This window comes from Arvicanthis niloticus, chromosome 2 (assembly GCF_011762505.2).
Source record: "Arvicanthis niloticus isolate mArvNil1 chromosome 2, mArvNil1.pat.X, whole genome shotgun sequence".
NCBI lineage: Eukaryota > Metazoa > Chordata > Mammalia > Rodentia > Muridae > Arvicanthis > Arvicanthis niloticus.
Genome location: NC_047659.1, coordinates 114,274,048 through 114,290,014, shown reverse-complemented (window position 1 = coordinate 114,290,014; position 15,967 = coordinate 114,274,048). Strand labels below are relative to the sequence as shown.

The 15,967-nt window shown below is 42.3% G+C and overlaps 2 protein-coding genes across 2 annotated transcripts in view; both read right to left on the bottom strand.

Moving 5' to 3' along the window:
- The window catches only part of Kat14 (lysine acetyltransferase 14), a 35,758-nt gene extending 30,498 nt beyond the window's left edge, over window positions 1–5,260 (bottom strand). Inside the window, exons 1-2 of the mRNA XM_034495694.2 lie at window positions 4,999–5,260; window positions 2,747–2,865 (exon numbers count right to left, since the gene is read on the bottom strand). Coding sequence (XP_034351585.1) covers window positions 2,747–2,865; window positions 4,999–5,260 — 381 coding nt within the window. The remainder of the gene's footprint in view (window positions 1–2,746; window positions 2,866–4,998) is intronic.
- A 272-nt stretch (window positions 5,261–5,532) lies between these two features.
- Window positions 5,533–9,871, bottom strand: Pet117 (PET117 cytochrome c oxidase chaperone). Its single transcript, XM_034495695.2, has 2 exons — window positions 9,701–9,871; window positions 5,533–5,679 (listed from the first exon to the last, which is right to left on the bottom strand). The coding sequence occupies exons 1-2, from the start codon at window positions 9,794–9,796 to the stop codon at window positions 5,533–5,535; spliced, it is 243 nt and encodes an 80-aa protein (XP_034351586.1). The 5' UTR covers window positions 9,797–9,871.
- Window positions 9,872–15,967: the final 6,096 nt, after the last annotated feature.

Sequence of the window (15,967 nt, the reverse complement as noted above, 5' to 3'; positions counted from 1 at the left end):
TTTTTTTTTTTTTTTTTTTTGGTTTTTCGAGACAGGGTTTCTCTGTGCAGCCCTGGGTGTCCTGGAACTCACTCTGTAGACCAGGCTGGCCTTGAACTCAGAAATCCACCTGTCTCTGCCTCTGCCTCTCAAGTGCTGGGATTAAAGGCATGCGCCACCCCTGGCCGGCTAGAAAAGAATTCTTAACCTTTCCTTCTACAAGGAGGTCTGATAACTTGCAATTAAGCCTCCATCAGGTGTGTTCACCACATTAAGCCCCCAGTGATTCTCTAAGAGCTATGTCCACATCTACACCTTGCAAAGGGCTCCAAAACTGCACCACCATGTCTCAACTCCATGCATTTCATCATGTGCACAGTACTTGACCCCACAAACAGACTTTTCAAGTGTCTTCCACCTACTAAGGTCAACATCAGGCAACAAGTGACTTCCTTTAACCAGTTCAAACTCATGGAGAGTCAGTTAATGAATGTGAAGTTTCCTTTTGGGATGATAAAGTTTTGAACAATGAAGAAGAACATGTTTTACTTTCTATGTCTTGTAGCACACAGAAAGTTATTTAACAGACACCTTAGCTAGAGAATAAGCTTTACTTACTTGAAAATGGCTTTTCTGTGATCACTTAACATTTTCTGGGCACCCTATATACTAATCTGAAAGCATCCACTGCTCCTCCTCTTCCAGATGTGATCTACAGCTTAAACACCAGATCAGTGCTCTCCTCACACCAGACCACGCTCAGCATAAGGAAGCTGCTCTTCTGGACCAAAATGTCTCCAGGGCCCAGCTCAGGACTGTCTGAACTGGAGACACAGCAAACACTCAGGTGCTGCCTGTTGCAGGATCCAGAAAGAGAAACACAGGCAAGGAATGCTTCACCCACGTCAGAAGAATTAAGTTTTAGGACAAGAACGTGCAAATGTCTCTAATGGCCAAGGTATTCTGAAAAGTTCCTCCTGTGCTAGAAGTCAAGAGTCACAAAGAGGAAGAGAAGACACAGAGGCACACAAAGGGAAGGGGTCTTTGGTCCAAAGAGCAGACCTTGACTTTGTATTTTGTAATGCAAAGAAAATGCTGTATGTTGCAAGTAAACAGCTCTCCTTATTTAAATTAACAAAGTTTGAGATTTAAAAGCTGAAAGCACAAATTACAATACTCTTCAAGTATTTGGACCCATAGGGAAATTACTGAGGACCAGCTGATTCTCTTTCAGGTTTCTGGTAAAAGATGGACTATTCCAGTTGCTGCCAGAAACACTGGTCAGTAGCTTATGAGAATATATGCCTAAGGGTGTGTGTGTGTGTGTGTGTGTGTGTGTGTGTGTGTGTGTAAAAATGTATTATTTAGTCACCACTTCTTCATTTCAGGTTATTATCCACAACCAATATATCTTCTAGAAATGAAAAACAAGTTTTCTCAGTCACAGCTAACCTGATGAAGTATATAAACGGGGCCTACAGAACATATTCTGAGGAATACAACCAAGAACTAACTTTTCTTTTAAAAACATCTACAGAAGATATTCCCATAGGAAACTGACACTCTTGAAAATGACCACTTCTCTTTTCTTTCCTCCATCTTCCAGTGTTTGAGAAGCTACCTGCAGGCTGAAGACAAGGCCATCTATCTGCTGCAGTTCTCTTCACACCCCTGGCTTACATACAGTGTGCCATCCACAAGAGGGGAAGCCCAACTGTAATCCCCCACAAGACTATACACTCAAGTCAAACTTCCTTTATCCTCTACCTATGAATTTTTGGCAAGTCAGGGCAGCTTCCCAAGCTAGTGGACAGGTCTGCTGGGTGATAAATAATAAAGTGGTGATAATGACAACTATTCAGATATTATGGCAACAACCAACTACAAAAAAACATCGGAATGGCCAACACAACACATTTAAACCCTCCCCCTTTGTATTTACTGTTTTCAAAGAGTGCTAGGCAGTTATCCAGTTATCTGATTGTAGAGTGTTAATGGTCCCCTGAGGGTTAGGGGTGGAGGCTTCAGTTGGCTCACCACAACACTCTCCAGGACTCAAATAGTGCCTGGTTCCTTGTAGACATTCTTTATATGTCATATAAATAAACATAAACTAACAAGCAAGACACCATGGGGTCTGGAGTACAGTTCACAGATACAGCATGAAAGATAAGCAAGGCCATGAATTTGACCCCAGCACTACAAACACCAACAAAACCAGTAATATAAAATTCTTTATTTTTAACTTAACCTTGTCACATTTTACTTACACACACACACACACACACACACTAAAATAAAACCAAACAATTTAATATAACCTGAAGATCAGTAAAAAGTTACATCTAAAGTGCCGATCTCTGAGACAGCTAAAATTATTCATCAACAAAGACTTGTCTCCAGGTTCCAATGCAGGAAGGTTACCCCAGTTGGTTACCCTGTCTTTATTATCAAGTCAAACTGCTTCTGCCAAATCTACTTTCAGTGTAGCCACCTCTGGCTTTGTTAAGCTCAAAATGACTGCCAGGAAAATGTGGGCCTGATTTTCAGCCGAGTCTTAGCTCAGTAGGACATAAATGAAATTAAGATTCTCAAGAACTCACTAAATTAGCAGCATTTTTTTAAAAAACCAGGAAGTACTCTATCCACACATTCTATGCCCATTTCCATTGTAAAGCACCCGACTCCCAAACCACTCCAAAGTAGATAAGCACCCCAGTTTCCTGGGCCACCCGACCTGATGTCTAGAGAAGAGCTTCGTACTCACTTGCTGCCATGTCAGCTTCAGCCTCTCGTACTGCTCCTTGCCATCCGGAGAGCAATCGGAACAAGTAAACCTGAAAAAGTTATCGCCCTTAAGGTAACTGAGCTGTTCCCTCAGCTGACCTAGGAGAAAAAAACAAAAGGTCACATCATGGGTTTGCCTCCTGCAAACCAATCAACAGCTCAGTTACCCAACTAGATCTCCAAGTTTCTCATGGTGGGGCTTTCTTTTTCTGTAGCTATCAGGACAGTAGCAGAGGCGAGAAAGAGAAAAAGGTTGTTTCCTTTTCTACTGTCAGGTACCTGGCCCTCCTAGATCCCTACGGCTCCTTAGCTTTTAGGAGAAAGGTCCTGGAAAAGCAGGTATGGTTGCTCTAACTGGATCTCCCAGCAGTCACATTCCTAAATCCTCTAGGCCCGTAATCTTCATTCTTTCAGGGAATACCTGAGCTTTTGCCGCCAGGCAGGCACCAGGCTAGTCGCTGGATATGCAATGTCTAAAGCAGATATGACCTGCGCCTGCTCTCATGGGCTCATATGTAAATCTGGAGGCAGCAAAGAATACAGGTAAACACAACTGCGCTGGTTGTGGATTTTCCTGGAGCTTCAGAACCACCCAGGTGGCTGGGCTTTATTTCCTTCCTATGGCCAGGTCCACCCTCAAATGGAATGCTTCAGTCTCTGAGATAGGGGCTGGGCTTTGCATTGAAGCTCCCAGGTGGTGCTGATGCATTGTGCAACGTGAAAACTTCCTGAGTAGAATGTAATGTGCATCACAGGGCAGTGTAAGCACAGAGAAAGGGACGCCCAACCCCATTTGGGAAGGAATAGGGGTCTGCTGTGCCCAACGGGAAGAGCAACTGGCTAGAAGAGAGGGGCTGCCTGTGAGGACAGGAGTGCAGGGAAGACACCCAGGTGAATACACTCCAGAGAGAAACCAAAAAGGTACAAAATCCTAGAAATCAAAGAATTGTTTGGAAAGAATGAAAAGTTCACTCTACCTCCTAAAAATGTTGGCAGGGCCCAACCGTAAAAATCTCCTTAAAATCTACCCTGAAGGACAATGGGAAAGCTAGAATTTTTACTAGACAGTTGAGAAACAAACACCAGCCAACTAGTCAACTCTAGGTTTGTTTTCTAAGCACTGCTATTATTAACCTACTTACAGTAGCTATTTGAACAATTTAATTCATTTTTAACAAAAGCTTCAACATACCAGAAAATGACCAACTTCACTAAGGGTTACAAGCTCCATTTCACTAGCTATGAACTCTTACACAAAGCAATCCTCCAGGACACATGCCTTTTCTCATCTCTTGGCTAATGGAAAATGCTGTTTAAGAATCGTGAGAACTGTAGTGGCACACGCCTTTAATCCCAGCACTTGGGAGGCAGAGATTTCTGAGTTCAAGGCCAGCCTGGTCTACAGAGTGAGTTAGTTCCAGGACAGCCTGGGCTATACAGAGAAACCCTGTCTCGAGAAAAAAAAAAAAAAAAAAAAAAAAAAAAAAAATCATGACAGCTGGCAAAACATGCTACAAAGCTGGCAGCTGGAACCCTCCAGATCTGCGAACTGTAACTCCTTCCAGAATAAGAGTTCCTCAGTAGAAAACAAGCCTGGTCTAAAGGCAGGAACCAAACACCACTGGACTGCCAATTCTAACCTTTCCTCAGAAGATAATAGCAGTACTCCACAAATGTCAATTAACTCACAGAACCTGAATTCTGGCAACAGAATGTGTCCCCCAACCCACAGCATAATCTTGTTAGAAAAATACGGCCAAAGACTTAAGTAATACAGGATTCCTATTTCTCTTGGACTACTATATCCAGAATGTTAACAATGGGATAGTGGTGGACAATTCTTATTAATATAAATGTGGCTCAGCAAGTAAGAGCACTTAATTTTCTTGCAGAGGACGCAGGCTCAGTATCTAATGCTCACAGTGGCTCACAACCACATGTAACTCCAGTTGCAGGATCTGATGTCTCTTTGACATTTGCAGACACTGCATGCGCATGGTGTACATACACTCAGGCATACACACATACATATAAAAAAAATAAATGACTTTCTAAAAACTAAAAACAACAAAAAAAATGTGGTCTTGTAAAATTTACATTTGGTAAACCAGACTAATAATAAATATAGTAATTGTATTTTTATTCACGTCTATTTTATTAGTGTTTTTCACAGACTGGAAACAAGCCATCACATAGGGATCAACCAAGCAAAGGAATTGAGAAGCTCCTTACTGGCTGGGATCCACTTTTGGCACTTGTCACAGAAGTACGACAGCTGCTCTTCCATCCATGATACATCTCCTTCATCACTGTTGAGGGAATCCCCACTCTGGTCGTGAGATAAGTCCACTGATGCCTGATCCTCCGATTCCACAATTAGGAGAGTCTCTCCCTCCACCTCACCTTCCTCCAGCCCTTCCGAGGTGGATGTTCTTGTGGCTTCATCGTCATGCCGACTTAGGAGACCACTCAGGTGGATGCCACTATCCATCATCCCCTGCTCACATGCACTCCTAAGCTGACAGGCACTGCTGCAGGAATCCCTCAGACAGACCTTCAGTGGAACATTTGCCCACAAGCACTCTATCCAGACAGAACAGATTCTTTAAAGAAGCAATTCAGAAGACAGGGTCCACTGTCCTTCATTTAACAAAGTTTAAGTGGAGAGTGATCTTGGGGGGCAGCTCTCACTAGCCACTCTCTACCAACACACCACGCCCACAGTTACACACACCAACTCAGTGCTGCCCCATCGGCTTCTCAAAGTCAGGTGTTCTGAGATCCTTTCTCCAACATCCTCTCTCTTTCTGCTTCAAGTTGCTTAGTCAAAATAATCTGTTCTCCCAAAAGGCGAATGTTTTCTTTTTTCTGATTCTGCCTCTCAATGTCTCTGATCACTCCGTCACGAAGCCTCTAAAAACATAAGAAGCAGATTTTAGTTACCCCCTGAACAGGTGGCTCCCATCCTGTGCCTTCAAATCTAAATAACATTGCTACCAAAATACACTCAAAGTGTTCCAATTCTAAATACCCAATTACTATTTTAACTTTCTGTACAATGTAAATAAAGAAACCACCAAGTAAATCTGGTAATGTGTTATGTTAATACTTAAGTGACTTCTTATCACATTTTAAGAAATCCCTGAATACAGAAAGATTAAAGGGAATTGATAAAAAAAAAAAATTAAAAAACAGTACTATGTTGAATTTTATAAATTTAATTGGTAAGTGGTACTTTTAAAATCTGATGAATTAGTACAGCAAAACTGTAAACTATAAGCAGTTACCTAAGACAATAAATATCAAGAAAAAAAATAAGGTGGGAAAATACAAGATTTCTATCATATAAAGGCAGAAATATGAAATTCCCAACCATTTAGATTAGAATGGGAAAAAAAAAAAGGACTATTACCCTTAAGAAAATAAATTCCTCAATGGTCACTACCTTGAAAACACTAGAAGCAGAATCTTAGAATGTGACCCTGGGGCCTAACATAAATTTAAAAGGTCTGCTGGGTTATTATTACAAATACTGTATAATCTGTAGCTCACAAGAGTATATTTTTTCACAGAACTTCATGAGATTATTTTTATTTTTTAATTCTATTTTATGTGTATTAGTGTTCTGTCTATAAGTTATGCAGGTACAGTATTTGTACAGGCCAGAAGAGGATGACCCATACCCTGGAACTGGAGTTACAGATAGCTGTGACACCAAATGGGTGCTGGGAACAGAACCCAGTTCCTCTGCAAGAGTAACTAGTGCCATCCAGTTCCTATCTTTTTGTTTTGCTTTGGACACAGCATCTTTCTATGTAATCTTGACTGTCCTAGCATTCATTATGTAGACCAGGCTGGCCTCAAACTCACAGAGATCTGACTGTCTCTGCCTCCCACCTATCTCCCACCTATTTTAAAGACTGGCCTAACAAAGAACCTGAATCAACCTAGTTGGCCACTAACAGATGCATGGATAATGGAAATTTAGTGTGTGCGCGAGTATACACACAGAGTATACACACAGAGAGAGACACACAGACACATGATAGAATATTACTCAGCTTTAAAGAAAAATAAAGTTTAAAAATCTGTTGGAAAATGAATAGACTTAGAATGTATAATATTGAACAAAGTCACTCTCAGAAAGAAATTCCAGTTCTCTCTCATATGCAGAATCTAACCAATGATATTTGTATATATAGACATGAAAGTGCATGTGGGTATAGCATAACATGAAGAGAACAAGAAAGGCTATATATACGGAGATGAGGAAGGACTGGACGGGCTGGACACAAACTATAAAAGGGAATATAAGCTGATTATTTTTCTGGGTCTAACTCTGTCATGGTTTTTGGGTTGGGTGGTGGGTGAGAGTATAAAGCACATTCAGTACTGAAAGCACAGCGTATACGAAGAGTATCCCGAAAGTGGAGCTTCCCAGCTTCTGTTCTGAACACCTGTTCTAACCATCTAGAAGGGCTGAAGAGATGGCTCAGGGTTTAAGTGCTCATTCTTGTATGACCTAGATTCAATTCCCACAGAGGCTCACAAGTGTCTGTAACTCCAGGCCAAAGGGGACCTCCATGGGCACCAGATATGCATGAGTGCAAGCCCTCTTAAATGTAAAACAATAAAAATAAAAGAAATGTAAATGCTAACTGTATAGAAGTTCACTGAACTGTACAGTCTTTGAGTCTAATTAATTTTGGTGGGTGATGTTTTTATTTATTTGCAAGGGGTTTTGTGTTTTTACGATAAAGTTTACTCAAAAAAAGAAAGGAAGGAAGGAAGGAAGAAAGGAAGGAAGGAAGGAAGGAAGGAAGGGAGGAAGGAAGGAAAAGAAAAAGAAAAAGACTCACCTAGTACTTACTGAGCCTCTTCCAGGCCTACAGCTTCATTTGCTACACCCAGGGAATTGGGAAACTTAAGAGTGAGGGGCTCAGGTCCAGCATAATGGTGCACATTAGTTCCAGCAAGTAGGAGGTAGTAGCAGGCGGAACTCTCTGAGTTCCAAGCCAGCCAAAACTACACAGAAAGACTTTGTCTTAAAATAAGCAAACCAGTGAGCAGCTTCTTCATGGCTTCTGCTTCAGTTCCTACTTCCAGGTTACCGCCTCAGTTTCTTTCAATGATGAACTGTGTGATATGGAGCTGTGAGTTAAACCCTTTCCACCCCAAGGTACTTGTAGCCATGGTGCTTTGTGATGGCAATAAACATCCTACTAAGACAGCTGTTTACTAACCTAAATTCTAACATCTGGAGCTGTGGTTCCTGTAGAATCACAGAAACATTAACATTCTTCAACTTACCACAGGACTATACCCGGAAAAACTCATAATAAACTGAAAATAATAAAGATGTTTTAAGTACACCTAACCTAGCAAACGCCAGGGCCCAGCAAAACATGACACCATAGATCGTCAGCATCCTGGGGCTGCCAGGGGGCTGTGGTTTGTTTTGTTGACCAGCATTTTGAAAGAATCCTACCATTGATCCCCAGCCTGGGAAAATAGCAAAATTCAATATTCAAAGACAGTTTCACTAAATACAAATGACACCGCTTTCCTAAAAACTAAGTTGAATCATCTATAAGTTAGGGACCATCTGACTTGGTTTCTACTAAGTTCCTTTGAGAGTTAAGGATGATGTATGTAAAGTGAAAAAACGCCATGTCTGGTGAAGGGTAGACAGAAAACAAGCCATTGTTTCATTTACTGCTGCTTCCTTGAGGTTTTCAATACATCTATCTACCCTTCTCGATGTTACAGTAGGTCGGGAATGAAGAGCTACAGGACAGGTTATCTTGGTCAGTGTTTCTTGATCACTAACTTATAAGTACATCTTTCCACACTTGCATTCTCAAATCGTGATTCTCAACCATTTCATTGAAGCCTTTGGTTCGCCTTTTGGAACACAGCTGAGTCTCCATCCTCCTAGAGATCTGGTTTAATTGGTCTGCTCTCATTGTAAAAAAAACTTCTCAGGAGAACACAGCTTAAAACAAAACTGATTTCAAACCACTGTCTCCGAAACAGATCAGGAGGACACAGACATCCTGTTTTCCAAGTTTAATTAGAACCACCATCTTTTCCTTTTCCTCCGAAGAAGAAAGTTTCTTGCTTCTACTCCAAAAGATATCCTCAGGGAACCATACTTTCTAATCCCGAATCTTTAATTTCTTGTGTACTTCTACATCACTGCTTTTCGACCCTGATGCTCAAAATTCTTACGACACTGCAAGGTTCCTCTCCGATTTCTAGTTTGTGAATACTAAGGTCAATAGGCTGTTGACTCTGGAGGCTTTCAGTTATTTTTCATTACTTCTGCCTTTGGCAAATCCGGCTCAAACCAAATACCTGTAAAGGTGTTGCTTGAAAGAGCAAATACCAAATACTGGCCTGCACAGTGTGGCACAATTATAAAAAAGAACACACTCGAGAGGTTATAACTGACTACGTGTTCTCGATGTGCTTAACGCACTAGCCTGTGCAAACTGGACTGAGGAAGAGTTGGTCTGTCGCTGATTAATAAACCAGATAATCCCCGAAATAAAGCCATCAAAAGAAAACGTGAAGGGCGCTACCTTTTATCCTTTCCTGAACCTAAGTCCCACAGCAGATTGTTTGTTTACGCAAGTTGCAAAAATCTCAAGTTACTTTGGCCAAAGGCATGGGGGGGGGGGGGTGCTGGGTGTGAGCTGCGTTATCTCCGTCCAGCTTTGTGGGCTGTGATGCCCCCAGGGCCTCGTGCTCACCCAACCAGCTCTCTCAGGGCTACACCCCTGCCCCGAGGCTTCCGCCCCAGCCTTAGGCCTCGTGGCTGGGGAGTGGAGTAGGAAACCAGAAAGCGCCCTAGGAGCCCTCCCGGCCCGCCACGCGCGCAAGGACAGCTGCGGGCTCGGCGCCCCGGAAGACGCGGTCACGTGACACCGACCTGCCGGTCCTGCCGCTGCTTCAGATGCACGCCGGCCACCGTGGCCGCCGTCAGCAGCACCGAGAGGCCCAGCACTGCCTTCGAACTCTTCGACATTCCCGCTCCCGACCGCGGACTCGCTCCCACGCCCAACCCCGCGGCAGCCGCAACGGGCCAGGCTCGACTCCTCGAGCGCAGAGCTGTTGCAAGGTCTATCCTCGCCAGGCTCGAGCAATCGAACGCCGAGCGTAACCCCTGGCCCGCTTCGCTGCTTGGGCAGGGGATGGGGGAGGGCTGGGGCCTGGGTTTCCCCGTTTGGGGGCCACCTCCACCAGGCAGTCGCGGTGCTGGGCGGCTTTGGATGCGCAGGGCTCTTGGTTGGGAGAGCCTGTGGAGTAGCGACATCTGGTCGCTATGGTGCGACTGATCAGACTCTAAATTTTCTTAGAACCTAAAAGCTGGGTGATTGGGTTTTGACAAGGTATTGCTATGCAGCTCAAACTAGCTTCAAACTCGCAATCCTACCTCAGCCTACTCAACTTCCTTTGGGAAATGCGCTGGTTCCAGCAAGAATCCGGAAATGTGTAGCTCCTATAACCTTTAAGAGATGTCTTTGATGCCCTTGGAGCCTGTCAGGAATGCAAGATCCTTGTGTCATAAAGTAGTTCACTAGAGGCTAAGGATGGTGTCGTTTGCATACCACTTAAATTAAAAAACAGACTTGGCTTCCTAGAACTTATATTGACTGAACTGTCCATGAAGAATAGCTTATCATTAAATCACTCTTACCCACGAAAATACACATTCAAAGATGCTGACGAAACCAATACACAACAGTGATAAGGCTCAGTCAGGTCTTGATTAGCTATTCCCAGTGTTTCACCAACATTTATTTCGGCTCAATATGCTTTGCTCTTCCGTTCTCTGTTAAGTGAACCCAAACAGCATGAAGAAAATACTATTATGAACTGTAATAAAATAAATGAAAGTTACCTTTTTGCAAATGTCAGTCTGGCTGACCACAGCATTTTAGCAGCCTGCGTAGGTTGTATCTTTGAATGTGAAAATAGAGTTTGGGCCCAGTGGATTTTGGATTGAGAAGAAATTCAGGTTATTTTTGCATATTTCCCTAAAGAAATAAAAATTATGCCACAATACTTTTTATTTATGGTAATCCCAGACTTTTCATCCAGTAAATCAGTGAGCTTAACAGCTATGAATGGCTTTGGAATGACACCAGAAACTTAGATGGCCTTTCATTCTATTGTGATTAATTTTCCAATTTGTGTTCTTGAATTAAAAATCTCTTATGGCTGCCAAGCAGTGGTGGCTCATGCCTTTAATCCCGGCACTTGAGAGGCAGATAGATTTCTAAGTTCAAGGCCAGCCTGATCTACAGAGTGAGTTCCAGGACAGCTAAGGCTACACAGAGAAACACTGTCTCAAAAAAAAAAAAAAAAAAAAAAATCTCTTATGGCTAGGCAGTGGTGTCATACACCTTTAATCCCAGCCCTGGGAAGGCAAAAGTAGGCAGAACTCTGAGTTTGAGGCCTAATCTACAGAGCAAGTTCCAGGACAGCCAGGACTACACATAGAAATAATGTCAAAAAGAAGGGAAGAATGAATGAAAGAAAGAAAGAACAAAAGAAAGAAAGAAAGAAAGAAAGAAAGAAAGAAAGAAAGAAAGAAAGAAAGAAAGAAAAGAAAGAAAGACAGGAAGAAAGAAAGGAAGGAAGGAAGGAAGGAAGGAAGGAAGGAAGGAAGGAAGAGAGCTTGTAGGGGCTAGAGAGATGGCTCAGTAGTTAAGAGCACTGACTGCTCTTCCAAAGGTCCTGACTGCTTTTCCAAAGGTCCTGAGTTCAAGTCCCAGCAACCACATGGTGGCTCACAACCATCTGCAATGTGATATGACACCCTCTTTTGGTGTGTCTGAAGACAGCTACAGTGTACTCACATACATACAATAAATAAATAAATCTTTAAAAAAAGAGAGAGAGCTTATAAATGTTGTTCCCAAAGTGTAGGCTAATGTTTACAAACCAAAACAAGATGTTTTGTGTAATTATTTTTACTTAACTTAGTACTTGAATGACTGTGTACCATCAGACACTGAAAAGCAACTTATTTACTTTAGAATAGTTGCTAGAACATCTAGTTTGGGTGTGTTTTTAGGAGTGGGCACTGTGGTTAAAGAAAATAGTTTACTGGGCAATTTGACGCTTCTACTAAATAAGTTTTCTTATTTTCCCTTTTTTATGGCAAGATCTTTCAGAGAAAAAGCATCATTAATGACTGCATATTATTTCCCATGTTCAGTTAACTCTTAGGTTTAAGTTACACCTAAAATGCTAGGAAGGCTTGTGACAGGACAAGGAGAGGCTGCTCCATCTTGTGCTCTTGCTGGGGCCATTTTACTTTAACTAGGATTTGATCTGCTTGATGAAGAATCCTGTGGAAATTTAGCCAACTCCATTCTATACCCATCTATCTTAGTCAGGGTTTCTGTTCCTACACAAACATCATGACCAAGAAGCAAGTTGGGGAGCAAAGCATTTATTCGGCTTACACTTCCACATTGCTGTTTATCACCAAAGGAAGTCGGGACTGGAACTCAAGCATGTCAGGAAGCAGGGGCTGATGCAGAGGACATGGAGGGATGTTACTTACTGGCTTGCTCAGCTTGCTTTCTTATAGAACCCAGGATGACCAGCCCAGGGATGGTACCACCCACAATGGGCCCTCCCACCCTTGATCACTAATTGAGAAAATGCCTTACAGCTGGATCTCTTGGGGGTGTTTCCTCAAGAGAGGCTCCTTTCTCTGTGATAACTCCAGCTTGTGTCAAGTTGACACACAAAACCAGCCAGTACATCATCCCAAGGTCATGATGCCCTAGCTAACTTAGCTTCTGTTAAACCGTCTGCTTCTGCAAACCTCAGACTGGCAGCTGCCAAGTGAGGTATCAAGATGTGTAGCCTTTGTCTTTAAAATCCTTACCCTAAACACTGGGTGCTGCACTTGGGTCCCCAATACCCATGTGCAGGTCCAACTGGCTGGAATAAAGACTTCAACTGCCTATAAACTGTGTCTGAGTGGTCATCTCCAGTGGGCTCCCTATACCAGGCTTATCCCAAGGACCACATCTCTCAAAGGAAGGAAAGCAGTAGCCAACAGTGAGGTTACTTTTTACCAATTGTGACCAACAGGAAAGAAGGAGGAGAGACTATCCAAACATCATCAGGGCTCTCCACTTTGGAGTGACAGGATTCACAAATTTTACTACTGACACCCAAGGTCAAAATTATAGTTTAAGGATAAGAAGAGTTATTACAGCCTTTTCAACACATGGGCTGGGAAAAACTGGATATACACAAATACATGTGTGAAACTAAGTTCTTATCTTTCATCCTGAATAGAAATCAGCTCTAAATGTATCAAAGTCTATTTACTGTTAGTCCTGAAACTTTGACAGTGATAGAGGGAGACATGGGGAAGCACTTCAAAATATAAGCACTGGCAGAAACCATGTAGAAGTCCCTGAACCTTGCTGCCTCAGACTTAAAAGGCAAGAAATGTTCTTCTGCAGTGGTATCTATTGATGATTACAGACTCACAGGTGAGAATGGGAGACATAGAAGGCTTCGATGACAACCTCTCCCCACTGCTCCCCCAAAAAAGAAAGTCTCAATGGGAAACCATTGAAGAGAAGTCTTAAAAATTGTGATAGGGGCCCGGCGGTGATGGCACACGCCTTTAATCCCAGCACTTGGGAGGCAGAGGCAGGCGGATTTCTGAGTTCGAGGCCAGCCTGGTCTACTGAGTGAGTGCCAGGATAGCCAGGACTACACAGAGAAACCCTGTCTCGAAAAACCAAAAAAAAAAAAAAAAAAAAAAAATTGTGATAGGGAATTTGACCATATCCCAGTGAGTATTCGGGCAACACAAATTGGACTTGGGTTTTTTTTCATTTGTTTTTGGTTTTTTTTTTGTTTTGTTTTGTTTTGTTTTTTAAGTTCCTTCTTTTTTTCCCCCCTTTGGGGGAGATCACAAAGTGGGAGGTAGACCTGGGAGCCTGAAAGTGAGTGTGACCTGGGTGCATGATGTGAAATTCCCAAATAATAAAAATATTATGTGGAGGGTGGTTATATAGGCATTGGCAAGGACTTCTGAAAAAGGGTCCAGGAATACAGGAAATAATACTAAGAACTAAAAAAAATAGGGTTACATAAAAGTAAAAGGCATAGCAAAAAATAAATAAATAAAACCAAACAAACAAAACAATATAGCACCAGCCTGCAAAATGGCAGCACATCTTTGCTCACTGAGGATGATAGAGGCTATACAGAGCTCAAAACACTATCTACAGAAGACTCCCAGGTGACAAATGGGTCGATGAAAGGAGCAGATGGCTCTCAGAAGATGAAATACAACCAGCCATTAAGCCAGAAAAAAATATTCAGCATCCACGGCCAACAAGGACAAGTAAATTAAAACTACTCTGAGGTCCTATCTCGCCCCCATCAGAGTGGCTATAGCAAAGAAAAGCAAAGCAATGCCAGCAAGGGTATGAAGACAGAATGTTTGGGCAATGTAAGTTAGTCCAATCATGAAAATCAGTAGGGAGTTTCTTCAAAGTACAAAAATATAACTACTATATGACTTCTGAGTATATATCCAAAGAAATGTAAGCCAGCATAACACAGAGATGCTTACACACCTATGTTTATTGCAGCACTATTTATAATAGTCAAGTTATGCAATCAGACTATGTGAACATCAATACATTTATTTTTTAAAAATGGGGTAAGCGCCAGGAGGTGGTGGCGCATGCCTTTAAACCCAGCACTTGGGAGGCAGAGGCAGGCGGATTTCTGAGTTCGAGGCCAGCCTGGTCTACAGAGTGAATTCCAGGACAGCCAGGGCTACACAGAGAAACTCTGTCACAAAAACAAACAAACAAACAAACAAACAACAAAAAAAAGAAAGAAAAAAAAGGAAAGGAAATGGAGTGTGTGTGTGTGTGTTTCTTTGGTTTATTTCTTTATATTTATTTAATTTTGAGACATTGCTTTATATAGTCCAAACTGTCCAGGAACTTGCTATGTAGTCACCTTAAATTGATCCTCCCACCTCCCAAATGCTGGGATTACAGCTTTAGGTGTGCAACATCAGGCCCAATTTACTGCCAAGGGAACCCCAGCCCTGTCCCCACACTGGAGCTGTGTTCAGTCATAAAGATGAGATAATGATGCTTTTTTAGAAAACTGATAAAGCTTGAGCTTATGACACTGAACAAAATATATGGCACTGAAGGAAGGAGACTGGGGAAGGAAGGGGTTAGAGGGCAAGGTATGGAATGGAGTGGTCAGTATGGCCAATGGATATGGTAAGCTTTAAAGACATCTTCTGTACAAAGCCCAGCGCTATGAACAACCCGTACAACACCACTTTAGCATGGACTTCAGAAAGACTTGCCTTTTAGATCTGTTTTCACATCTTTGATGTCTTTCTTCAAGTAAAACAGCCATTTTAACACTCCAGGCAGACCTTACTATCAGGAGTTAACCAACCCTCATGAGGAAGCAAAGCTCCATGGGAGAAAGACACAGGAAGCTTTGGATTTGACACAGCTGATCACTGCTCTGCGATGTGACTACCTTTTTGTTTGTTTGTTTGTTTTTTGTTTTTTATTTGTTTTTTGTTTTTTCGAGACAGGGTTTCTCTGTATATCCCTGGCTGTCCTGGAACTCACTCTGTAGACCAGGCTGGCCTCGAACTCAGAAATCCGCCTGCCTCTGCCTCCCAAGTGCTCAGATTAAAGGTCTGCACCACCATGATTTTAAGTAGAGGTGAGGGCCAACAAAAAACTGCAGTAGCCACCAAGCCTGACAACTGAGTTCAGTCTGCAGACCCACGTGGTGAAAGGAGAGAACCAATTTCTACAAGGTTTTCTCTGACATGTGGCACACATGTGTGCAAACCCATGAATGAATGAATGAATGAATGAATGAATGAAAATTTAAAACTTTAGAGCTGAAGTTAAGAGAACTCACAGCTCTTGTGAAGAACTCAGGTTTGGTTCGCAGCACAACCACATGGTGGCTCACAACCATCTGTAACTCTAATTCCAGGGGATCCACAATCTTCTTTTGACCTTGGCACGCACAAGGCATATACATGGTGAATACACATATATGTAGGCAAAACACATAAAGTAAATCTTCTTTTTAAAATGTAGAATTTGAAATGAAAAACACCATGCCAACCTGGGTGTGGCAGTGCACACTG